Below are 27,593 nucleotides of genomic sequence, written 5' to 3'. Positions count from 1 at the left end.
AACGAATTGACGGCTGCCCTGCATGAGGAGTGGAACAGGATCCCCCAGAATCAGATCCGGAGACTCATCCAAGGAATGAGGAGGCGTATGGAATCGGTGGTGCGTGCGCAGGGAGGACACACTAGATATTGATGAAAGTCGGTGTGCAGACTCTCAGATGACTGTTCTTTCTTTCCATGTGACATTTGTGTTAATACACCTGACAACAACGTCTGTGGATGAATAGTAAATTGTGTCCATTTTTTCATGAATTTAAGACAGTTTTAAGAATTTGGATTTCGTTGCAATAAAGCAAAGTCTTGATACTTTTTCCCTTTAAGTTGTTTGTCAGAGATCGTCTGTTGAATAAAAAAGTGTCAAACTATATCAACCCGGCATATTTTGATTGTCAGAACACTTCAAAGTTGCTCCAATAGAAAAAATTGGGGTGTTGCTTGATTAATTTCCAGGTGTATATATATATATATATATATATATATATATATATATATATATATATATATATATATATATATATATATATATATATATATATATATATATATATATATATTATGTATATTATGTATATTATATATATATATACACTTAAGGTAAATGTATCGTCTTCTGATTGGTCAATAGCAAGACACAGCAAACGAAACTATGTATGCGAATTTGCTACAATGTAGAGTGTGTGATACGTACATCCCGTCAAATCTTTCACTTGACAGTCTACACAGGTTGTTCAAATGACCTTGACCTCGGATTGAACCAAACGACTGATCCTGGGAAAGATTAGAGTTGGTGTATGCAGTTATGAGTATAAACAGAGCGATAAAATGATTCCGTAATTTCTCATTTGTTTGTGCAGAGATAAGAAAAATAAATTGAGTCTGTATTCTACATTAACACAACCTTATATTCGAACATTTTGAGCATAATCTGAGTCATCCCGATTTTCCTGACATCATGACCGTTTAGGATAAATCATGGCGACACGTTTTGCATAAATATATTTTATAATAATATAACTTTACAGGGGTCTTGCAATCCCGTATACCCTTTTAAAACACCAGGTAACTAACAGTAAATGTTAGCCCCAGGAACACAAGATGGACGAGCATTCATTCTATATGACATGTATACACAAATGGCACCTATACCTGCACATCATAAGAAATGACAGGGCAGTTACATTTTTCGGGCCAAAGAAACAATTACATGACCTTTCTACTGCAAGAGTGGAAGGGGACTGGTTGAGGGGGAGAAGGAGCGACTCGGCAGCCTTGTGATTAAAGCGCATTCGCTCATCACGCCGAATACCCTGGTTCGTTTCTTCGCATGGTGTACAATGTATGTGGCCCATTTCTGGTGTCCCCTGGTGTGATATTGTTGGAATGTTGCTAATAGCGGCGTAAGACCAAACTCACTCACTCACTCACTCATGTAGTTTGGTTTACGATTCTTGAGAGTGTCTGAGCAGAACCCCAAAATATTGCAAGCATACCATTTTCATGCAAATGTTATATTTGAATAGAACTTTCAACGTCCAGTTTGTCAATATGGATAAAGAAAAATTCGTTTCGCCCATGTATGTGAAACTCACAGTGTGAAAGGACCCGTGAATATCTGGGTTAGAAATCATCTTCAGTAACCCATGCTTGTCATAAGAGAGCGGGTGGCCAGACTTGATGACTTGGTTGACACATGTCATCGTATCATACAACTGAAACATTTGCTGCGTGCGGTGTAAAAACGTAACTCACTCACTCGCAGTGTGAAAGTGCTCATCTGTCATTATCAAAAGTATGTCTGCTACATTTGGACCACTCTCGAGACGGAATTGGTCTTGAACATATTGATCTGCTGTATATTAGCTGAGGATAAGTAATTACATGTACTAGTTTTCATGGTTTATGCAGTTTAAGTTTTGAATGAGTTGACCTGTATTTGACCAGATCTTCTATAAGAGAGTAAGTCTCGCGGGACGCTACTTCCGGTATTAAGCTGCTTCCCGGCTCCCTTAGCGCACCCCAACATGCGATGTGCGAGACGATGCTCGGCTTACTTCCGGTACCAGATTTCCGGTAACAGGTGGATATTCAAGAACCAGTCCTGGGTCCAAATTGCGCGACCGGGGGCTATCATCATGTACTAGGCGCGGTCAGCAATTTTTTAATTCAAGGTATTAAGAATTAAGCTTAAAAAGTAAGGGAGGTACGGACGGGGGATCATTGAAACTGACATGACATACCGCCGCGCAATGGTGGGGGTAACTTGCTTTGTTTATATATTCTACTGGCGTTGTTCACATTGTATATTAAAGTCATCATTGCCCCTAGTCAAAACGTATGAACGGTTCCTTAAGCTGGTGCTACCTTCTATGTATGAACCCTCTATGTGTTTCACAATACAATGACATGAGTGTGTACACAAACGTCCAATGAGTAGTAGCCTGTATTTTTCTATGCAGCATTCTTAGATTGGCTATGGTTGAATAAGTTGATGAAATGGATGAATAGTCCATATCCGAATGACATCTTTTGACCGGATGCCGTTAAGCAATTCACACGCGTGGAAGCTTGATGAGAGAATCATTCAATGTCACAAGGTAACTCACACAATGGGGATATCCATGTAACCCCTAGACTCGCTCAGGCGTTCAATGAATCTAACAGTGGGGAGGGAGTAGTTCAGCGGGTTCTAGGTTAAGTACACAGTAAACAGTTCTCATACGGTCACCATGTAACACTCGGACTTGAGGCAAGTTCAACACAAGTCATGATATGAACAGCCATGGGTTCCAGGGTCGGATGCACCTGTTTGAGAAAGGTGAGTGCACACTTTTGAGAGGGAGATAGGAGGGGTGCACACTTTTCATCCGTTTTCACGAGAGTTCCAATGGTCATTTGGAATACACGTTCAGGACAAAAGGGGGATGTTCCTTACATTGGTTCCCTATTATATACTGAGATTTATGTGCCGCTCGCTGTTTTGGTCGTTGATATATAACGACTTCTCCACACGCTATAAACTGATTAAGTCGGGTCACGTCTTCTGGGTGTGGTGGGACAAGTATGACCTGAACAAACGTGTCTTCGTGTGTTGACCAGATTTGTTCACAGTGACGCTATTCATACCAGTTGAAGATTTTGTGTCTGTTTCATGTTACCTGCTGGACCAATACCGCCTGGCTGTAATTAAAGACGGCATATTAAGATAATGAAACCCCCATTAACTTCTTTAGTAACGATATATTAACATAATAATAAATAATCATTCAGTAGTCTCATATCCACAAACCAAGCTCTCCAAACTCTTGAAAGCTCTAATTAAAGCAAGTCTAGATTTCCTCCAACCATTCCATCTCACACGGGCTATTTTTCTCCTTTTCTGTTTAAGTGGGATTATTCGTTAAAATCAAAATTTTATATATTGAGAGACTAAGCGTTAGTTTATACATTCAACAACAATTACTCGTACAAGAACGCACCTTCTGGGCTTCTGGCAGACAAAATGACAACTTTAGCTACCGACCTAAATACAGAAAACCTCAACACTCACAGCCAGTTCCACACTTATTTCATAATATCTGTTCTAACTATAACATCACTTGTGTCGTAACTGTTTAATGGTTAGGTTTGGTGAAGAGTAATTTTAATACTTAGAATCTGTTGTCGGGGAATTAGCTTAGGATTGCAACACCTGAAAATAGCCAGGAGAAGCGTCTGGTTTTATTCGACATATGTCATCAATGTAATACCCTAAAGGCCGTTATTTAAACCACTGATGCTCTCAGAGCATCTTCTTTACAAAACAAAACTTACAATGTTGCTAATCTACACTGCCCATTATCTGCAGCTTTGAAACACTTGAGAATGTAGATTTATTTCCACAGCGAGCTTGTTATCATAACACATTCGTCTGACCGACATGTAGTCTCAGCGATTAGTGTATCAAGTAACCTTGACTATCATGACGAGCGCATATCGACATTTAGGGCGGAATGTACACGGAATTTTAACGAATTTTAAGACAACTTAGAAATGAAGGTCAATGTGCACCAACACTGAGGCAGACTTTTAGTATTCTTGTTGTTGAGCAAAATCCACAAAAATTGTTATTTAGTTGTCTTTTTTATAAAGTCACAATTATTTATAAAATTGAGAAACATGTAACGTATTTTAGAACTGTAACATTACATTCTGTATATAAGTCACATTAAGTCCCGTTTTAAATATGAGTCTGTGATAGTATGTGTCTTGGTGTGTACTACCGTGGACATGCATTCTCATTTCTATCAACTTTTGGGTAATACGTATACTTATATGGTTTCCGTGATTCCCCATATGAAATCTTTGACTTTGGGTCAACACACACTTAGGAAAAAGAGCAAATTCTAAAACAAACAAACGCCCCCATCCTCCGAAAAAACCCAGAACCCCCACCTCCCCCACCCCCACCCAACACACAAAATAAATACATACATAAATAAATAAATAACATATAAAACAAATAAAAGGAAAATAAAAGGAATAAAACAAAACGTGAAAGCAACATTAAAAAAAACACAGAGGCTTTAATAGCCACCTCTATATCACCATGCTTCAAGGCTGTATTGAAAGCTGAGTTCTTGGATGCACGGTAATTCTATCTTTCGATCCAAGTCTAGATAAGAGGACAGGGCCTTTCTGTTACTGATTATTTCTACTTCGTACATTTAGAAATTATCATTTAAACGATCATTGTTTACCACATAGACTTGTGCAAGTCTACCTCCGCTACCACTATGTTAGTCATGCTGTCAGGTCGATGTACTGATAGCCAAACACAGCACTATCAGAGACAGTGGGTACACGTCAAATTCCAGAAGCGTTTGGTTACATTCAGACGTAATCATGAAGGAATGTGTTCATTTCGAGCTCTCACACACAACAACAAGCCTAAACATGACGGAAGATTTTATGTGCCCCTACTTGTACTGGTACAATGTCTACTGCATGGGGTCAGTGAGGTAGCCCACCCGGATTCGATGATCCATATGGGTACAGTGTGTGAAGCCCATTTCTGGTGTCTCCCACTTATATTGCTGGAATATTGCTTAATGTACGATGTCAAAGACTAGAAACGTAGAACCAATAATTGTTGTTCTCCACGCAAACCTTTTGTCGTCTCGATGGGGAGGTCGGTCGTTCATGGCTGGAATTTCAACGGTGGTTAAAGTATGGCATAAGATGTTTCACAGTGTCAGACATAATGGAGACTCCTTATTGTTGAAAAAAAACAGTTAAAGTCTTTGTTGTCCACTTCCCACATGGAAATATGGAAATGGTTTCTCTAATGGTGTGTCCATCCCACTGAAATGGATCACTGGGCTTGGATGCAATGCCCGAAACACATATCTGGTGTGATCAGCATTGTTGGAATACTGCTAAAAGTGCCACTCACTCACTCACTCACTCACTCACTCACTCACTCACTCACTTAAATGAAACTTAGCAAAATATGAGCATGCCAGAACTGCGTGAAATATATACATATATTTTTTACAAACTGTAAATTAGATGTAAGCATTTGCACGGTTTTGCACAACACTGTATTCAAGGAAACAGAGCATGGCATTTTGAGGAAGCCTTACTGAAGTAGTCTCTATTACAAATACTGACAGGCACAGTTTGTTAACTTTGTAAAAATTAAGGTAGCGTTTTCTCTGTGAACTGGAATTGTTGGTACCTGTTGATTCTAAGCTTGAAATGATTTGTTTAGACAGGATAGCCACAATTTTTATAGATTATTTTTTGCCTAGAATGTGTTAATGGTGTCGTTCCTCAGTACCCTCGTCTATTTTTAGAGTCAACGTTTGTACTGGGTGAAAGTCAATACCTCCACACAATGCCCCACATTTAACTGCAAATATGCAACCATGTGATGTGTGGGTTAATGTTTGGGCCTCGTGCAGAATAGAATTACTTATGCTAATCCCTCCCTCACCCCAGCCCCCACCCCAACCCCCACCCCACCCCACCCCACGTACGTCACCCTACTCCTAGCTCCACCAGTGGAAAGAGTAGTCCAGATTCAAAGCGTCGGCGAAACGCCTAAACAAAGCATTCCGTGTGTGGTATACCCTCGGTGTTTTTCTGACCCTCTCATGCTCTCATGTTCAGTGTGGAGAAGCTCACACGGCCTTGACATTGTCACCATTGTCACCGGATACCGGACAAATGTGGCTCGTAGCTATATTTATATATATATACATAAGTCACAAGACAACACATAATTCACATATCATTCACACACACACATACACACACACACACACTTTTTTTCAGAAAAAAGCAAACACACACACACACACACACACAAAACAAATTATTTCCACAAAGGCATGAGATCATTACTATACGTGGGAAAATGTCCACACAAGTTGTATTAAGAGGGTTCCTAGTAGTTCTTAGTCTTCCCATGGATACCCATATGCACAGCTTGGATTATCTGAATTATGTCAAAGCGATGAGCGTTCAAGTCACTAAACCATGAATTGTTTGACAAAATCTAGATTCATAGTTTTTATCAAAGAGAACATGTCTTTCTGTGGTCTGTAGTCGTTTATTGAATGAATTTACTGATTCTGAGTTAATAATTATTATTTCGGGTGGTAAAGTGTTCCATAAGAGCATGGTGTTTGGTAAAAATGACCGAGCATACGACTCGGCAACGAATGTGCGAATACTACTCTCAGATTCTAAGAACTGTGGAAGTATGTAATAAGTATACATACATTCTAATGTATGTCTAATTAATCTATATTTAAAGCTTCTTAAACAGTTTACCACAGGACTTAGAACTTTTACTATCTCTTCAATTTGTTTTTTCCAATAACAATCTTTTTGAAGATAAATACCTAAATGTTTATGTTAATATACGTCATTTACTTGAGTTCATTTCATTTCGATAGGTGAACATACAGAGGGATTTACTTTGCGAGAGAATAAAATCGTTTCAGTTTTTGTTGGATTAAAATTCACTTGCCACATATCGGCACAGTCAGAAATACGATGTAAGTCATTATTCAAAATCCTTGTTGCTTTTGCTGGATCCTCTACAATTACATATACTGAAGTGTCATCAGCAAAGAGTCGAATGTTGCTATTGATGCTATCTACAATATCATTTATATACACTAAGAACAGTAACGGCCCTAAGACTGATCCCTGGGGGACCCCTGCCGATATTAAGTCCGATGATCGGCCATCTATGACTACTCTTTGTACTCTATCACTAAGATAACTGTGAAACCATTCATTTAAACTGCCACGTATTCCATAGGCTTCTAATTTAAACAGTATACCCTTGTGCCATACTTTGTCAAAAGCTTTACTAACGTCACAGAAAACGGCGAATACTTCTTTTCCATGATCTAAAGCATTTGGTATAAAGTCATATAGATATGTAAGTTGATAAGCAGCGCAATCTCCCGGTATAAATCCGGACTGCAAATTTGTTAAGACGTTATTGTCCCTAAGAAAATTGAAAACATATTTGAATACGCGTTTTTCAGATACCTTCCCAATACAGGTAGTAAATGCAACGGACCTGTAATTTTGACATTCATTTACACTACCCTTCTTATGCTAAGGAAATTCTGAAGCTTCTTTCCATATAGAAGGAAAAATACATTCATGCAATGACTTGCAATTACCGAAATATATAGGTGAGGGGCAAAGAAATTGATTCTCAATCAATTTGATAAACTTATTACTTATTTTGTCAGGGTCACTTGCCTTGTTTATGTCAACTGATAAAGGAATATCTTTAACTTCATTTCGATTCAAATCAATTTCACTCAATGAATTTTCATTTCTGTAGTTTATATCTGGTAGTTGTTTGTCTGGGACGTCAATTTTGGCTTGATCAATAAAGAAATCACTAAGTATGTTTGCTTTCTCATTTGCGTCTACATAAATGACACCATTGTGATGCAGAGGGGGAAAGTTGTCTCTGTTGTTATTACTTCTCTTTTTCAGGTAATTGTCAACTAATTTCCACCATAGCTTTAAATTATTATCGTTATTTAATTTGTCATCAAGTTTAGAATAATAATCTGATTTATCTTTCCTTACCGCTGATGTCACCATATTTTAAAGTTTCATAAATTTTGCCTAGTCGTTATCTTGATTTCTACGTTTGGCTATTTTGTGTTGGCGATTCTTTGTCTTATTAGTCTGCGAGTCGAATAATTCATCCGTGAAGAATCGTGCGATCAAGTTACAACCTTATTTGGAATAAAGGTGTCACAAGGACAAACAGTATTTTCCATTACTAATTCAGCTGCAATGTTGATTTCATTTGAAAGGAGCTTTAACCAGTCTGTATTTTGAAAACTTATATTCAAAGCATCAATGTCTACTAAGTCGTAGTTGTATATTTTTCTTTCAAAATTATATTCACTCTCCATTGCATCACGGATAGTAACGAAAACTGGACAATGGTCAGTGCAGACAGGATTAAGTACACCCGAGTTGAAAACAGAATCAGAATTTGTTATAAAGATTAAATCAGTCAGTGTAGGTGATGTTGGAGTTATCCAAGTAGATTCTATGATAAACTGTTTCATACCATACACGTGTTCGATATCACTTACTTTCTCACTAATTTTGTTCAATGTATCGATATTGAAATCACCAACAACAATGCTATCCATATTCATGTCGATAGTATTTCCAATTGACTGACAGACTAGATTCCTATATTCATCACTTTTGTCTGATCTGTAAAAAGTCCCCAACAGAAAATGTTTCTTTTTCAGTTTAATCTGAATCCATATTGCCTCAAGATTGGGTGGACTTATATAGTCTGAACATGTTGCATATAGCTGTTTCTTTACATAGACTGCTACTCCACCACCCCTTGTTGCCCTGTCATTTCTGAAAGGTGACTGAAATCCAGGAATTTCCAAATCAAAACTCTTTATTGAATCATTTAACCAACTTTCTGAAATACAAATAGCGTCATAATCGTTTAATTCACTTTCAACTGACTCAAGTTTTTCTCTAAGACTACGACTTTATATGCCCAGGATTTGGGTGAATATCCCCGCAGCATAAAAGTAAAAATGATTTTGTAAATTGAAAAGGACGGATTATCCAAGCTGAGAGATGGAAATATCATTTTCAGATGGTAGAAGTTTCCAAAAGCATAAGAGTGCAGTTTCAAATAATTTAGAAATCACCGACCGGCTGTTTGTAAGTTATTAGATCAACTGGCATCGTGCATTGTTAGAGAAGTAAGTTTATTGGTACAGAGGGCCTTTAAAAAGCAGAATACATCAAATAATCTAGTGAAAAACTGCATACCATTTGTGGAAATAAAAGGGACTGTGTTATAAGAGGGGCATACACATCCTTTTGAAATATGACTGAACATTGGAGATGGAGCGGGGGAAAAGAGGGAAAGGAAGAGGGAGAGAGAACGAACATAACATGAAAACATGTAACATAGAGCATACAGGTGGGTAGAGGAGGCCGTAGGTCGTGTAAATATAAAATAAAGGTATGAAAAATAAATGAGAGAAGCGAAAACTAAATGGCAGTGACATATAGAATCAGACTGATGTAAACAGAGTTGAAGTCATCACTTGAAATGATATCTATCAAGAATAAGAAACACTCATTACATTCAGTCGCACGTGCCGCTTGCCTTTTCGTTTATAAATTCCTAACGTCAGTGTTATGTATAATACGTGGCTGTAAAAAGGAGTCCATAAAGTATGAAAACAGACAATATAATGACAAAATATTAATTCAAAGATCCTGGAGTGGTGTCAAAAAGAGCTGATAAGTGTTTGTGGACGAGAAAACTATTCATAAGTTTGATTTATGTTGGTTTATCAAGAAAACCAAAAATAGGATATTCAGGATTCATTACTAATAGGGTACACTCTGAACAATCAAGCAAATTTCATCATCAATCTACTATCTACAAACTGTCATCACATAGCTGGAAAACTCCTGATGGTGATGCTAAGCAAGAAACATATGTTCCATGTTAATCGCTGGAATGTCTTGTCAAGACTTGACTAACGGTACACTGCCGCCATATAGCTTGAAATTGCTGATTGTGTCGTTAAGCAACAAAGACACATATCTTATATATTGTCACTGGTTGTTTAAAAGGCCACCAAGACCATCGATTATCTGCATGAATCGCATTAAGCGAAAGCCTACAGATTTGGGATTCCTTTCACGAAGTGCTCAGGTGACAGCAAGTCACTCAGGTAACCTCGTGCAATGCTAAATAATGGGAGTTAAGGTCAACCTTAGTAAAGGTTGCTTCGTGAAAGAAGCTTTGACCTACGTATTCAAACAGTCATCTGTTGAGATCACCAACACTTCAGAATATAATAGCAGTTATCTAACTTGACCAAAATGACACGTGACAGTTGTTGTCTTTACTGCGTGTAATATTCTGTAATTGCTTGTTTGGACATCATAACTTCACCACAAGTATGGCTGTTTGTTTTGATTAGTGATTGGGATGTTTCCTGAATCGACTTAGAACGAGTTAGGTGTCAGGTAGACCTGCACATGTCATAACTGCATAAACATATAGCCTCAGTATCGGATATAAAACTGTTCTATATCGTACTGTCATATAATGTACTATGGGCCTGTGGCCTTTGAGTTTTGAATAAAGATAAACTGAAGCGTCTAAGGTAAAAACAAATACTACTTTAAATAATAATAGTTTAGGGTTAGTTAAAAAAAATATGCCAAAAGAGCATGAATAATATACTGGCGTTTAGACAGGTCCCTAACATAAACGGTAATGGTTTGAATGATAATGTCTAAAACTATGAATCAAAGACTGGCGTCTAGACAGGTCTCTAACATAAAAGGTAATGATTTAATTGATAATGTCTAAAAGTATGAGACAGGTCCCTAACATAAGAGGTAATGATTTAATTGATAATGTCTAAAAGTATGAGACAGGTCCCTAACATGAAAGGTAATGGTTTAATTGATAATGTCTAAAAGTATGAGACAAGTCCCTAACATGAAAGGTAATGGTTTAATTGATAATGTCTAAAAGTATGAGACAGGTCCCTAACATGAAAGGTAATGGTTTAATTGATAATGTCTAAAAGTATGAGACAGGTCCCTAACATGAAAGGTAATGGTTTAATTGATAATGTCTAAAAGTATGAGACAGGTCCCTAACATGAAAGGTAATGGTTTAATTGATAATGTCTAAAAGTATGAGACAGGTCCCTAACATGAAAGGTAATGATTTAATTGATAATGTCTAAAAGTATGAGACAGGTCCCTAACATGAAAGGTAATGATTTAATTGATAATGTCTAAATGTATGAGACAGGTCCCTAACATGAAAGGTAATGGTTTAATTGATAATGTCTAAAAGTATGAGACAAGTCCCTAACATGAAAGGTAATGGTTTAATTGATAATGTCTAAAAGTATGAGACAGGTCCCTAACATGAAAGGTAATGGTTTAATTGATAATGTCTAAAAGTATGAGACAGGTCCCTAACATGAAAGGTAATGATTTAATTGATAATGTCTAAAAGTATGAGACAGGTCCCTAACATGAAAGGTAATGGTTTAATTGATAATGTCTAAAAGTATGAGACAGGTCCCTAACATGAAAGGTAATGGTTTAATTGATAATGTCTAAAAGTATGAGACAGGTCCCTAACATGAAAGGTAATGATTTAATTGATAATGTCTAAAAGTATGAGACAGGTCCCTAACATGAAAGGTAATGATTTAATTGATAATGTCTAAATGTATGAGACAGGTCCCTAACATGAAAGGTAATGGTTTAATTGATAATGTCTAAAAGTATGAGACAAGTCCCTAACATGAAAGGTAATGGTTTAATTGATAATGTCTAAAAGTATGAGACAGGTCCCTAACATGAAAGGTAATGGTTTAATTGATAATGTCTAAAAGTATGAGACAGGTCCCTAACATGAAAGGTAATGATTTAATTGATAATGTCTAAAAGTATGAGACAGGTCCCTAACATGAAAGGTAATGGTTTAATTGATAATGTCTAAAAGTATGAGACAGGTCCCTAACATGAAAGGTAATGGTTTAATTGATAATGTCTAAAAGTATGAGACAGGTCCCTAACATGAAAGGTAATGATTTAATTGATAATGTCTAAAAGTATGAGACAGGTCCCTAACATGAAAGGTAATGGTTTAATTGATAATTTATAACAGACTGGCTTCCTGTGAATTGCAGAAGTGCCTGAGGAAAAAGTTAATGGTTTAAATGTTTGTAAAAACAAAGAATAACTGGCGTACTGTTCGCTTATCTGGGCTTGGCTATTTGAAGGATAGAATTACCATACATCCATGGGCTCAGCAATATTCCAGCAATAAGGCGTCGGTCTGTAAATAATCTGAACCAGACAATCTAGTGATCAACAGTATGACAATCAGTTGGGATACGACGACACATGTCATCAAAGTCAGCTTGTCTGACCACTCGATTACATTAGCTGCCTCTTACGACAAGCATGGGTTGTTAAAGATCAGTTCTAAACCGGGTCTTCGCGAGGAACTTACAGCTTACACTCAGCTGATTGAAGGACCAGTTAAGAACCGATTTTGCTGAATATATAAATCACTTGCATGTAATCAGATACAGCTACAACTGACGCTTTGTGCATATTCATGACTAAAAGTTTTAAAAAATATACTCAAACCCCCGATATGTTAAACGAGGCTGTGTATTGACAAAAGGATCTTATGCAATTGTTTGGACACATGTTCGTCGTATTGTAATGCATACATAGTGGGGGCTTATTGTTTGACAGTGATTGTACACACAGATCCTACCTAAAACATAGTGAGGCACATTCACATCAGGTTTATATGATGTAAAGGGACCGATGTCAGTAAAGATAGGCAGCAAAGCGAATGAGGCCCTGCTTTCCTGAAAGGTAAATATTCAAAGAATACATAACCTTTATTGCCTATCAGATTGTTTGGGACATTATTATATCATGTTTACGCTATCCGTCTTCACCCAGACTGTGGATGACTTTGAGTAAGCGTGGCAGAGAGAATAGCAGAACATTCCACAACAACAACATCAAAGGTTTACTAGTATTTGGTCAATGCAAAGACTTGCAGAACACTGCCTCACTGTTCAGCACTGACTTGAGCATTATTGTTAACACTCTGCTCCATCAATGCAACACATTTTGCTCGACCGTTTCATGGGTACATGCTTCTGATGCTTTGTAAGACTTAATGCTCAACGTCATTTTATTCCATTCCATTGTTTATCGTGTGGACATGTGTTTCATTGTTCTATTACTTCATTTCATGATTTGTAATTTCAATGATCGTATTGATTGAGCTATTAGCCTGATCACAGTGATGATATTAATATTTTAACGTATTGAATACATGGCCTAATTAAAATGTAAATCACCAGCGCAAGAGTTTATTTTCATTAGTGCAAGCATGTCTCATTAGTGGAAGAGTTCACTTTTCTAAAGGTATAACAGCATTTACGTGATGTGCAGTAAACCTTAAATGTGTTTTGAAGTGGGTTTAGGCGAGATGTGGAGTAGTCGGTATGAGGTCAGAACGTTCTGAACACCGTCTGTGAAATAGGTCGGACCGTTCTGATTTCAGTTTTATTGATCACAGCTTATAGCATGTAAAGTAAACGAATGATTTACAAAGGGAATGACAGTGGTGAATGTAAGCCTGTACAATTTTTGACTTTAACATATAGATAGTTATGAAACGTCCAATATTACCCCCTACGATACCGGTTCTCAGTGAAAATATCGTAACATGTACAGTTTGAAAAGCGTCAATAGCGGTATCTCGATAAAACATATCAAATCAAACATATCTTATTTAACCAGACTTAAAATCTTAAAAACTCGTCATCAAAAGCAGAGGTGTTACACAGTTGACAGACAGACCCTTGGAACTGCTATCGCCACCATATGGTAATCTATCGATTCGATTAAGGTACACTAAATAACTTGAGTTACGTCCGATGGTAAGGACCTGTTCAAGATGTGCATTGGCTCGTTACAGAGTTAATGACAAAAGGATCGAATGTCACCTGCTCACTGTGATATATCGTGTATGGTTCTTGGCGGGGAGTGGGGGTGTAATGGTCTGTAGTAGTATCGTGGATATGTGTAGTGGTGATGGATGTGTTAGCTTTTAACAAACACATGTTGATGTTAAAGGTGTGAGTATATGCGTAATAGCTTAGCATATCGTCAACGTCAACACAGATCAGACACAGACTATAACCATCCTGCCCAAATCTCCATGAATTTCAATTCAAGACCACCCCGTGCCTACCTTACGCAATCTCAATTCATGTCAGGCTTGTCTCGGTTATTGGCCCGCGTTGCTAGGGTAATCCGCTCAAAACTAGGTCATGTTTGAATGGGTTTCCACATGCCATTTGTATCCAGTCTTTGAAAGGCGTTTAGATGTTATGCGCCTGAGGGAAGTCTGTATTTCTCATGACGCCCTTTTTCACCAAGTCGTTGTATATTGTACATACAGTACCTGAATCCTAGCGTTTATTCTCTTGATGAAGAAATTAGCATACACTCTTAGACGTTGTATCCCATTAGTCATATGCCAATTTCTCATATGGCCACAAATCATACGGAACGTACCGCACCGACTAAACAATAAGAGTTATGCTCCCTACGATACAATAGACTCGTCCGCTTTTCTGGTGCGAGATACAAGGTGACAGTCAAACATTATTCAATACGTCTCCTTTGTATACCGATTGGTTTGAACATGTTCTTAGAAAAGCGGGATCTTTTATGCAGATGTAAAGAAATACTCAGGTTTCGCTCTTTGGGTACAGATCGTGTGACGGCAGTGACATTTTTCTAGTTCAATGTTGCTTGTGTCTAAATTTTCACTTCAAAGGTATCAAATATATTGGAATCGTATTTGACATAAACATTTACTATCAAACGAAAACAATGAATACCCATGCAAGTAGGCTATATGTTTTATGGCTATGGCAAGGTAGTGTAAACGTTGTGTTCTTTGAGTGAGGGGCGGCTGAGAAAGTCTAGTGGTTAAAGTGAGTGAGTTTTGTTTTACGCCGCTTTTAGCAATATTCCGGCAATATCACAGCGGGGGACACCAGAAAATGGGCTTCACACTTTGTACCCATGTGGGGAATCGAACCTCACTACCCCACCGCCCCTAGTGGTTAAAGCGTTCGCTCGTCACGCCGAACATCCGGTTGTCTATTCACCACTTAGGTACAGTGTGTGAAACCGATTTCTGGTGTCCACATATATTGCTGGAATATTGCTGGAATGTTGCTAGAAGCGGCATAAACCAAAACTCACTCGTTTTTACTACGCCTGGAAGCGGTGTTAACATAAACTGTAAAGCTAGTTCGCAACCCCAATTAATTTTCATGAATAAAAATTTGTTTCGACCATTTCACATCACAAGATATGAAGCACAGCTGTTGTGTGAGGGATATTGCTCACGCTGGATTGCCAACAAAGGCCTCGTTTCCAAGCATGACATCTGTTGCAGCGAAATGACTATCATCATTTACTGTTAGTAGCTCTGTTTCCAGGTCATAGTGAAATTGTTAATACTGAATTTGACTTTGTACTACCTGTTTATGAGCGATGCCTCTTTGTGCTTTTCAGTTTTATTCATATGTAAACCTAGTGATTTCTTAAATTGGTACCAGATTGTATTTTATGTAATTTGTATTTTTATTGATTAAGTTATAATGATTGAGTGAATGAGTTTAGTTTTATGCCGCAGTCAGCAATATTCCAGCCATATGGTGGCGGTCTTTAAATAATCGAGTCTGGACACTCCAGCGATCAACAACATGAGCATCCATCTGCGCAACTGGGAACCGATGACATGTATCAACCAAGTCAGCAGCCTGACCACGCTATCCCGTTAGTCGCCTCTTACGACAGGCACAGTCGCCTTTTATGCTAAGCTAGGGTTGCTGAAGGCCTATTTTACCCCGTGACCTTCACGGGTCGATTAATTTATAGTTATGGGTCACATTTCGTAAGATCGGTAACAGTGATTTATTGGCACGCCCATAAGGTAGTGTTTAGATTTGCCTCCCTTTGGATAGTGTTTTGGCTGTTGGTAAACACGATGCCGATCGCGAAGCTTCGATACTTCGCTGGAATGCTCATGAATCAGTGGCTGTGTATATAGGTATAAGGCTAGTTGTTGTGTTGGCGGGACACACACAGAGACTTATTGAAGTTGTTTCATCATTCGGCCTATCTACATCTGTCTGCCTCACAACGTTGACCTACATTCAAGATCGCTCGCTGTGAAAAATTTAGTAGAACTGTTTCTCGCTGAAAACCAAGACTTTGATGAGTGGATGTTTATTTGTGACCTATTACTTTAGATTTGTCTCAGTTGTGTTGGACATGAAACCTCTATTGTGAATTATTCTATCTTGCTCTTTGGGTATACATATTATGGAATATTTTAAGCCTGTGTGAGTTATATTATGCTGGTTCGTATGGGGTTTCTTTTACTTTTCGTCGCGGCAAATTATTAACTCTAACAAAATACAATTGTTAACTGTACATCATATTTTTGAGGTTTTGGGAGCTGCGACGCCATCGATTGTTCATAAATCATGCACAATTCCTTTAGTAAACATAAAACGAGAGTTGGGGTTTTGTGTGGTTCATATTTTGTGTTAAAAGTGAAATGACCCATGCAATGGTGGGTCCCATCGTCTACATGTATGGTAACTTATAAGGGCCATCGCTTCCTCGCGACCGAATTCTCATGTCATCTGCAATATCACGAGACGACATCACGCTACGGCAAAGCGATAGCACAAGACGAGAAAGTGATATCACGAGATGGGAAAGCGATATTATCACACGAAGCCGATAGCACAAGACGGGAAAGTGATGGTTCTTTTCAGCCACCATATACATGAGCTTCCATTTAATGGAGCTACCTGTGAAATTATAAATGGTAACCCATGCTTAACACATCATACACACAGAGGATTCATCAACATCGACTTTAATGAACTGAAAAAAAATCCATTTTGTTTAAGAGAAAACATGGTTTGTTTCGAGTGTACTTCCTCTTTAAAGCATAATCAGTAACAAATACCTGAAGACATTTCAAAACATATGTGACTATTCAAGATCTGTGAAGATCCGGGTTGTCGTCAGCAATTCGTGCTTGTCGTAAGAGTCATCTATCGGAATCTGGTGGTCGGTCTCGCTGACTTGGTTGATGCATATGTCATCGAAATTCAATCACTGTGTTGTCTGGTTCGGTCTCGTGTAGTTACACACCACGGTCATATCGCTGGGGTAATTGCCGACTTTGGTGTTTTCAACAAAAACCCAGTCTGGATCTTAGGTGTTGTGTTGACAGTCTGCAATAACTCCCCTGTTTACCCAGATCTCACCTTACGACTTACAGACCCCTTTCTTTCTTGCACGTAAGCTAAACACGACGTTCGCTCGTGAGACTGATACAGGGAACTATGTATGTACTACCATGTTCTTTGAACTGGCGTGATCACATGGTGAAATCCAATGATATATGCCGTTGAACTGGCGTGATCACATGGTGAAATCCAACGATATATGCCGTTGAAATGGCGTGATCACATTGTGAAATCCAATGATATATGCCTTTGAACTGGCGTGATCACATCGTGAAATCCAATGATATCTGCCTTTAAACTGGCGTGATCACATCGTGAAATCCAGTTATATATGCCTTTGAACTGGCGTGATCACATGGTGAAATCCAATGATATCTGCCTAAAATATTGCTTTGCGTGGCGTTAAGCACATCGACACACCAATCCATATAATGCTACATGAGAGTGCGAGAAATTGTTGGAAATGTTCAGGAAGATTCAAATCAGTTTTAGTATAGTAAAACTATGTTGGGCCACACACACATACACACACGCACAAGCACACGCACACACACACATATAGAAATAAAGGAAAAAAGCCCTACACTCTAAATAATTTTGAAAAGCCCAAAACGCCTCGCTTGTCGATTGCAACACAGATAACACCTAATTTACCAACTAATCAGTCGAATTTGTTTATTTGCAGTGGAGGCACAAGCTCTTGGTCCAGATCAGCAAAATGGCAACAGAGGCTCCGCATAGGTGAGTAATAGTAAAGATTTGTCTGCGACGGAATACTTTGCTGTCCAAGCTCCAGGACATGCCACTGACATCGTAGTATACTTCCTGTGTGGAGACTAGTTATTGCTTGAAACATAAAGGCAGGAATTTTAGTGGGGAAACGTATACAAATTAAGCCGGCTAAAGAATGCACGCACACATGCACACACTTAAACGCACGCGCACACACACGCATATTTCAACAGTCACACAACGTTCAGTACACTCTTGACACCGGCTATTGGTAGGGTCGGGTGGCTGGTTGACACATGTCATCGTATTTGCAACTGCAATTACGTGTACGTAGGTCGATGCTCATGCTGTTGATTAATGGATTTGAAAATTGCTATGTGAGGCCTTAAAGAACAAACGCAGACTATGTGTTGCCGGTTAGCAAAGTAGTTTATGAGCCAGCTCTCCTCTGGTTTTAATTGTTGTTTAATACCACATTTCAGCCTAAAAAAGTAAGTAATCGAGACATGATGAAAGTACTCGGGAGCAGTGCTACCCTGTAATCCCCAACAGGGTTCAGACAAGAACAGACTGCTCGGGAACAACATTAACCACTACTCCTTACAGGGTTCCGATATTCAAAAATTGCCTGGATCAATTGTATGACTTTCATAACTCCTTTGCCCTCTACGTCCAACAAGGGGATAGTCAAAACTGAGTATTCTTTCCACTTGGGTTGAACATTTGCCAGGCCGAGAAATCAATTGTTCACACGCTGCCGCACTCGGCAATATTCCAGCTACATAGTGGCGGTTTGTAAATGATCTAGGTTGAGCCAGACAAGCCAGTGATCAAAAGCAGTGATCATCGCAACTGAGATACGATGACAAAGTAAAGGAATTTGACCACTAGATCCCGTTAGTCACCTCTTACTACAAACTTGGCTAGTTAGGGCGAATTCTAACCCGGACCTTCACGGATCCGCTTTGACATAGACGAGATCGGCAAAAAACACACACTCACAATATTAACTCACACCCTGTCTTTCTCTCGTTTACAGGGTACTCTTGCAGTGTGCGCACAATTGTGTTTGCAAACAAAAATTCCTATTTGTGCTGATGATGTTTACAGTGGTTGTCGTCGTCATCAATCTCACAACAACGAAGTATACTCCTCTAATGGTGTACCAACGGGTATTTAGTTCCAACGCGATGGACAACAGAACTGATGGAACCCCTGTGGAACACGAAACCCCACATTATGATCAGCCAACTGATCCTAACTGTATATATCCTGGTATATGTCGCGTTCCAACTAAAAACAAAACTGTGTATTTTAATTATACTCGGACTCAGACATTTTACGAAAAACTCAACGAAACTGTAGATTTTAACAGACAGACAACTCATGCGGAACGAGTGGTGCCTAATATTGTTCATGTAACATGGTATGGTGGTCCAAAGAAAAACACATTCCTTTTTCACCATTTAATATCCTTGTTATCCATACGTCAAGTGCTCAAGCCGACCCGCATCCTGTTTTGGTGTGACCTCATTCCGAAAGGAATATATTACGAGCAGACAATGGAACGAGTTCCTGAGATTGTCCACGTGGTACGAGATCCTCCTACCGAAATCATGGGACGACCCATCAAGGTTCCAGAGCACCAGTCTGATATTGTCAGACTGGAAGCCATACTGGAGTATGGAGGAATATACGTTGATCTTGATGTGATTGCCGTTAAGTCATTCGAACCTCTGTATCAGTAAGTATCTGAAAGTTTTAAGCCGACGAAATGAATGAGGATAATCTTCGTTGTGTCTCTTACCATTTGACTGTATCAATGCCATAAAATAGCTCAGTAAGATAATACTCATTTTCGTTTCATGCAGCTGTGGGTAGTATATTGGTGAAAGCGATCGCTCGTCCCGTCAGTGTCCCGGGTGTGATTTTCAACATTTACAGTGTGTAAATACCATTTCTTGTGTTCCCTGTCGTGATATTGCTATGCTACTCCCCATCCAGGTTTGTTCTTAATCAAGTAACCATTCAACGTCCTGGGTTTGGGCCTGGCGGTTTGTTAGAGACAGTTTCGTCCATTGCTTACAAAATGCATTAATTTTTAGTTTTATTTGAGTAATTGTATCCCTTGGTAATTAAATATCTCAAATGATTCAGATTCTGACTAAAAAGACGTCTTTCAAATTGTTACATATTAAAATTTTCTCTCTTTCAATCTGAAGCTAATCTTTTGTTGACAGCTTCGATGTGACAATGGGTTACGAGACTCCCGACGGTCTCTGCAACGGTATTATGGTGGCGAAGCCGTGGGCGGACTTCATGAGGATTTGGTATAAGGAGTACAAGACATTTGACGACAAGGTCTGGGGTTACCATTCCGTCAATCTCCCAGCCATCCTGGCCCACAAATACCCCAAACTAATTCACACAGAGGCCACTTCCATGAACCACCCAAACCCGGGAGAGAGCTTTGCGCTTCAGTATGGGGCAAAACCTTTTGACTGGCAGAATAAAAACTACGCAGTGCATACCTGGATCCGAACGCAATTGATTGCCCACAAACTGAACGCATGGTCAATACGGACGTGGGATTGTGCAGCAGGCGAAATGTTCCGCTATTTCTACTTTGGAGACAAGGCTCTTATACCACCCATTGATTAGTGCAACTTTTCAGAAAAGAGTAGAGTCAAGCATTCTGTTTTAGTGAGTGAGTTTAGTTTTACGCCGCACTCAGCAATATTCCAGCTATTTGGTGGTGATCTGTGAATAGTCGTATCTGGACTAGACAGTTCAGTGATCAGTATCACGAACATCAATCTACGCAATTGGGATACTTGTCAACCACCTTACAGACGAGCGTGACCACCCGATCCTGTTAGTCGCCTCTTTCAAGCATGGATTACTGAAGATCAGATCTAATCCGGATCTTCGCGTGTGTGTTTAGATTTTGATAGATGAATGTATCAGAGAAGGTTCGGGTGATGGGTTCACTTTTCGTTATTTCTTTTTCTAATGACGAATAATGTCGTGGCCGCGGGCTCGTTATTTACTGTCTGTCTATCAGATCTATCAAATATAAGATATTATCTCGACTTGCACAACGATGTCGGCTACCCATCGGTCAAAACCGCTATAAGTTTCTATGTCCAGCTGGACCACTTGCGTCCCTAGTAACACCATGTCATCAAGAGTTATTTCCATTGTTTGCATTGTTTGCAACGTTTCCGATGGTATCGTTACTCTCCAAAAACCCAAGCCATCACCAAGCAAGACTTGCAATCTATCTACAGTTTACAAATATCACCCAGTCCGAGCCACTGGGGTCACAGTATTGTCAAGGTGTCACTTTGGTGCAGCTCAAATTATGGTCGACACTGACCACAAGAATGTATTTATATTGTCTCTCTGTGTTTATCAGAGTGGTGATTCTGACAAAGAACGTATGGAAATAGCCCTTCAGACTATATATAGAATATGTTTGTATGCCAATAACTGTTTAGATATTCAGCACTTTACTATCACACATTTGATAGGACTGATAGACATAAACATCATAACGAACACGGTGCTGGAGTTGGGAACACGGTGCTGGAATTGGGAACACGGTGCTGGTCAGATCTGCGTCATTCTTAAGTCCTGAATAACTAAACAACCCCAGGACAGTGGTACACTTGAACTGTTTCTCATTACATGTAGTTCGGCGTGTATGGCCACACCACTGTAGGTATTTCACATACAGCCTTTACATAACGAACCTGCAACTAGCACGTTACTCGTTCTTTGAAAGAGCGAATAACGAAAAAAGAACCCGCTGCTAACTCACTCAGACATGTTTCGCTCATGATCAGCTCAGGCACACTTCACCCATGACAGCTAACAGGACTTATACAAAGAATCATTGCCTAATCAAACCCATAAAGAACCTTTAAAGTGAAGAATAAGTTGACTTCCCTTCGCTGCAGCTAGTTGCTTGACCCAGGAAGTTTTCGGTCGGTGCAATCAGTTGATTTGCCCAAGAGATGAGGAGGTTCCAAACAAAGGGCCCCGCGAACAATGTGCTCTGGGCGTATTCTGTCTCGCATTCTAAGTAGACGTGGGGACATTTTATTATGTTATATACTCTGCAAAAAACGCAAAAGTGGTTTTCCGATGTGTAACTAAATTACGCATTTTATGAATAATCAAACGATCACAGTATCTTGTCCATATACAGCAGAAGTTATTGTAACCGATCGAGGTTCATATAGGCACACATAAAACAATCGAATGTCAAGGTAATGTACTAAATGTCTTGGCCATCTCTTCCTGCAGTGTGCGTGCAAACTGTGTTGGAGGTTCTATCACTGTTTTTTTCTGATGTGATTACAGTCATTATGTGGAGATGTGGAGCTTAGATCTGGAGGCCTGGGGGACCATGGCAGTACTTGGTTCCTCCGAGAGGCCGTCGTCAGTTTTGCTGTGAGAGATCGGGCATTTTCATGTTTTAAAATGGCGTTTGCGTCGTGTACAAAGGCACAAAAGGGTGGCAGAAGAGTTGCATCTGTGTAACGTTGTATCTCTTTGTTGCCCTGGACGTATCTACAGGTATGAAATCGTTACACGTGTCTGCCGCCAAAATCTTTACACTTGACCAAACTGTTCACTTCCTGATTGGGGTATCAGAGCATAACTTTCCCCACGACGTCTGTAAACGTGGGATCTTCCGTCTGTGGGACAGAGCGCAACATGTGACTTGGCTCTGCAACAAACATGTTTCCATCGCTCTATGTGTCCTGACACAACTGATAACTGTAGTTGATCAGTTAGCATGACGCATCGGACTAATCGTCTCGGTCAACACACGCGGCCTGCTGACACAGTTCCCCGATGTCTACGCTGAAATCCTACGCAGTCCAGGAACAAGGTATTTTGGGGCTGTTGTACTCGCACATTGAACCCCAGTGCTTGCTGAGATGAGAAATCCATATTCTGCAATACTTTTGCATCAGTATTATCAGCATATCAGATATTTTTTCAGACGTTTGCGTTTCAGAATTTTTGCAGAGTATATTATATTAATACGTGTATATTGTTTTGCTTGTCTGTTTACACACTGGCAAACTGTAGCGCAAATGGGGTTGCGCAGCAAGGTTGGCAACTTACTACCTTCGCTTCGGATCGAAAAAACTTTTTCATGTCAAAATAAAATATCGCCACGGTCAAAGGTACGCTCCCATTTCCTCACTTGGTTGTGCTCACAGATTTCCTACCCCATCTTTAATAATTACTCACGCAAAATATGTTTTATTCAACATTTTAAGCGCAACTCGTGGTATATCAGACTGTTCTTCGCCTCCATTCCCCCTTCCAGCTTCCGGTTCAACGAAGTAAAGGAACAGGAGGGTATTATTCCATATGGAATGCTTACAGTTACCAACCCTGCTTCATACGCCCATTACGCCAGAAGTGTTTTCATGTAGAATAAATGTTACGAAAATTTTAACAATAGCGACGACATATAAGACATATAAACTCCCAACAGGTTCATGATAAAGTTAAGCAATATGATATTTCTTTTCAATTTCTGTGGGCAATTTCAAACAGAAGCTGGCAGGGGTAATAGAGGCGAGGTAATAGATCGCTCTTAATACCACGAGTGTTGCTCAAAATGTTGAATAAAACATATTTCACGCGAGTACTTATTAAACATGGGAAGGGAAATCTGAGAACACAACATAGTGAGGAAATGGAAGTTTACCTTTGACCGTGGCTATATTTATTCTGACATGAAAAATTTCGATCCGAGGCGAAGGAAATATTTTTTCGATACGAAGTGTTGCCAACCAAGACTTGTCATACTCCCGATGCTGGGCAGCCCCATTTGTTTGCCTGTGGCTTACATTAACTTGTGTGATATGGGGTGATTGTGTCTGCACGAGTGATTGTGCATGTGTGTATGTACATTTACATGTTTTTGTATGTGTGAGTATGTGTATGTATATGTACACATTCAGGGGATTTTTATTGTACTTATTGTTTCATCTTATGAATCGGCATCTTGTTGGGTACAGATAGAGTGGGTACAGATAGAGTGGGTACAGTGCTTTGTGCTTGTTTTAGTTTGTCTGTTTTCTCCCTGATTTATCTTCAAAGGGACATCAGAGTGCCTTCGTTATTGTTATCTATGTACATGTACGTCCTGACGGAGAGCATTTATGTATAGAAAAGGCAAGAGTGGTATATATATAAGTTGTTCATTGGTTACGAGGTTTGTTTATGTTGATATGTGGGTTGAAATAAGTGATGTTATACATTGACTTTATATTGTAGACCCCCTCCCCCTTCCTATGAGAGTATAAGCTCTGGTGGCTTTAAATCACTTGAGCCTGGACTGTAGCCTAGTGATTAAAGCGTTCGCTGATGTCGACGAAAATTCGGGTTCGAATCCCCACTTGGGGTCAATGTATGTAGCCCATTTCTGGTGTCCGCCTCGTCATATTGCTGGAATATTGCTGAAAACCGACGTAAGACCCAACTCATGCACCTATAACCTCATGACTGTATGAATAGACTTATGAGTTTATGATTGCAAGTATGTGTCTGATTTTAGCATACCTAAATATGTCTCGCATGTCATTCTCATTTGGCATGAAATGGTTAATTTACATAAGTGGTTTCATGTTTTGTGTCTCGAATGTACAGTCAGTGACTCCCTCTCTGTCTTTCACTCTCCTATCTCTCTTGCACTCACTCTTTCGCCTTCTTTTGCCAACGCAGTGGCTCTCTCCCCCTCTCTTTAGCTATATCTCTCCCACTCTCTCTCAGGTAAGTAATGAAATCACTCGTAATGAGGGAATGCTCTACATTAAATATAAACAATTCATCTAATTACGGAGACGTCACCAGCAATGCGTACGTAACCAGAGACAGTATGTCAATTACACCTGTAAATTACGTTACCATGACAACAGCATTAATGACAATAGCTGTTGTATGAAGAAATGTGTATTTTGTGCACATGCAGCTCGGTTCAGATAACTGTTTTGCATGCGGTCCTCTGTGAGTTGTTCCAACAATCTGGGACACATTGATCATAACAATGTCTACATTTTGGAGATGATGGCGAAGGATGGTATTAAATTATGCTCAACCCGTTCATGTTTGTGAAATGTGTTATGCTCGGCTGAACCGGTCCAGATTGTAGTTTTCCTGTCGGGTTTGTGACCACGAATGAGGGAAGAGCGACATGGGGATGGGATCAGTGTCGTGACCTGGGGAGATCTCACTGGGCACTCTGCTTTTTTTGAGTGCAGTCAGCCATGGTTAACAATCAGACAATACAGGGGTCAGTTATAGTCTGTTCTGATTTTGCATCCACAGATATTGCATCTGCAAAATTACACACATCAACATATTCAAACAGTATTTCTGCCCGTTCAGATTGTAGTTTTCCTGTCCGCTGCAATTTGTCCTCGAGGCGCTGATACTTCCTCCTCGTGGGTAACGATTTTCCTCCTGAAATGATCTGTAGTGGATAGTAGATTACTTGTTTATACTCCTTCTTCAAAATTCCCACAAACCTGAAAATGTTGGGGTTTTGGTGCCTAAGTTAAAGTGAGTTTGGAGTGCCAGCATTCATGCCGGATACCAAGATTTATACATTGCACTCATAAGACTCGTAACAATTTATTATAATTCATATATAATAAAACGGTGTTATTCCGTATCATTACTTACCGTTAAGTTATTTTTTATTGAAAACTGTTCTAGCCTTGAATTTCAAAGAAAGCGGAATCCCTGAAACTTGATGTCCTGTTCATCATCTGGGTGGTGTTTGTTACCCCTGTAGGTGATGATAAGGAGGATGGAAGCATGATGGACAGAAGATGAAATGGGACGAATGGAGAAGATGGGGTATTTAGGATGGGTGGAAAGAAGCAGATAATTGATGAAATGTAGAGGGATGATGGTTGTGTCGGGATGAATACAGGAGGGACTAAGAATGAGAGAAAGCAGTAAGGTGTGATATTTTAAAAACAAATACACAGGGGGATGTACAGAGACAGGGATACTCTGTTTGACATTCACCGAACCTCATTAGTTTCTCTGCTGCTCACCCCTACTGGAATGCCAAAACACTTATTGAAGCAAGTCTGGACTCATGTACAATTCTAACTATAAAAATGATAGATACTCGGTTATAATGTGTAGTAGGTAGTAGGGTAGTAGGTAGTAGGTAGTAGGGTAGTAGGGTAGTAGGGTAGTAGGGTAGTAGCAAATGTGTTGACAGAACCGTGAATGTTCTTTAAGACGTCTGCGAACTCCCTGTTTGTGATTCTAGAAGGTTCGGGGTAAGACACGTTTCTGTTCTGTCTCCATCGCTATTTTCTGTATTCATTAACGGCCTGTCCGGTGAACTTACAATCTTGGATGTGGTGCAAATATTGCGGTGGATATGATAAGTATACCCCTATATGCAGATGACGGTTTACAACACATGTTAGATACGGTAGCTAGTTGGTAGGGGTGTCACGATGCAGGTGCCTCACAATACGATACGTATCTCAATACTGAGGTCACGATACGATGTGTATCAAGAGGATTTGCGTTATTCTTGCTTCCTACATGATTCCTTGAGATTTTAAGGCATCACTTTGGCCACGAATTAAGCACCCGGGTCGCCAATTAAGTTCATGGTCAAAACTGATCTTCTCCTGAAAGGGATCTGGAGGTGAGACTCACTGACTTGGTTGACACATGACACCTTATCCCAATTGCGTAGATCAATGTTCATGATGTTGATCACTAGATTGTTTGGTCCAGATTCGATTATTTGCAGACCGTTGCCAGTATATCTGGCATATTGCTGACTGCGGCGTTAGACAGCCAACCAAACAACCACCAGTGGCTGTCAGCAACGCTAACCAATATAAAATAATAACTACCTGAGTGATTAAAATGCTCTTTGACGTTACATACTTCAATTACGTTGGACTTACGTGACACTGTCAGGGGGACAATAATTTTACGCTAGTTTAACAAAAGAGTGGCACCATCATCAGTAATCTCAGCTGGTCATAACAACACACTAATTTTAAAATAATTAAACAATTCATAATTAATTATGTAATGCCATTTAAAAAGAATAAAACAAGAATTAAACGAGTATTGATATTCATAAAATGACCATTTAAAGAAGAAGAATGATGATAGGAATTCCTTCCGTCCCTTATATATTACAAATAGTTACAATTGTAGCAAAAAATAATAACGAATAGATCTAAATGTAATTATGGATAGCTACCAATGACACGATCTCACGACCTGTGCCACCAAACTAAAGAAGCAGACATCCATACATTCTTGCCTTAATATGTAAATTATCGAATCTGGACCAGCTCAGTAAATGTGATTGTGAGCATCATTGCGTAACTAG

At 39.3% G+C, this 27,593-nt stretch overlaps 1 protein-coding gene across 1 annotated transcript in view; it reads left to right on the top strand.

The window, feature by feature from the left end:
- LOC137255880 (uncharacterized) overlaps positions 1-25,313 on the top strand; it is a 46,566-nt gene extending 21,253 nt beyond the window's left edge. Inside the window, exons 2-4 of the mRNA XM_067793461.1 lie at positions 18,132-18,187; positions 19,218-19,922; positions 20,419-25,313. Coding sequence (XP_067649562.1) covers positions 18,165-18,187; positions 19,218-19,922; positions 20,419-20,839 — 1,149 coding nt within the window. The 5' untranslated portion in view covers positions 18,132-18,164 and the 3' untranslated portion in view covers positions 20,840-25,313. The remainder of the gene's footprint in view (positions 1-18,131; positions 18,188-19,217; positions 19,923-20,418) is intronic.
- Positions 25,314-27,593: the final 2,280 nt, after the last annotated feature.

Source organism: Haliotis asinina, chromosome 11, assembly GCF_037392515.1.
Source record: "Haliotis asinina isolate JCU_RB_2024 chromosome 11, JCU_Hal_asi_v2, whole genome shotgun sequence".
In the NCBI taxonomy this organism is placed as follows: Eukaryota; Metazoa; Mollusca; class Gastropoda; order Lepetellida; family Haliotidae; genus Haliotis; species Haliotis asinina.
The sequence above is the reverse complement of the archived record's forward strand: the minus strand, read 5'-3'. Positions and strand labels throughout refer to the sequence as shown.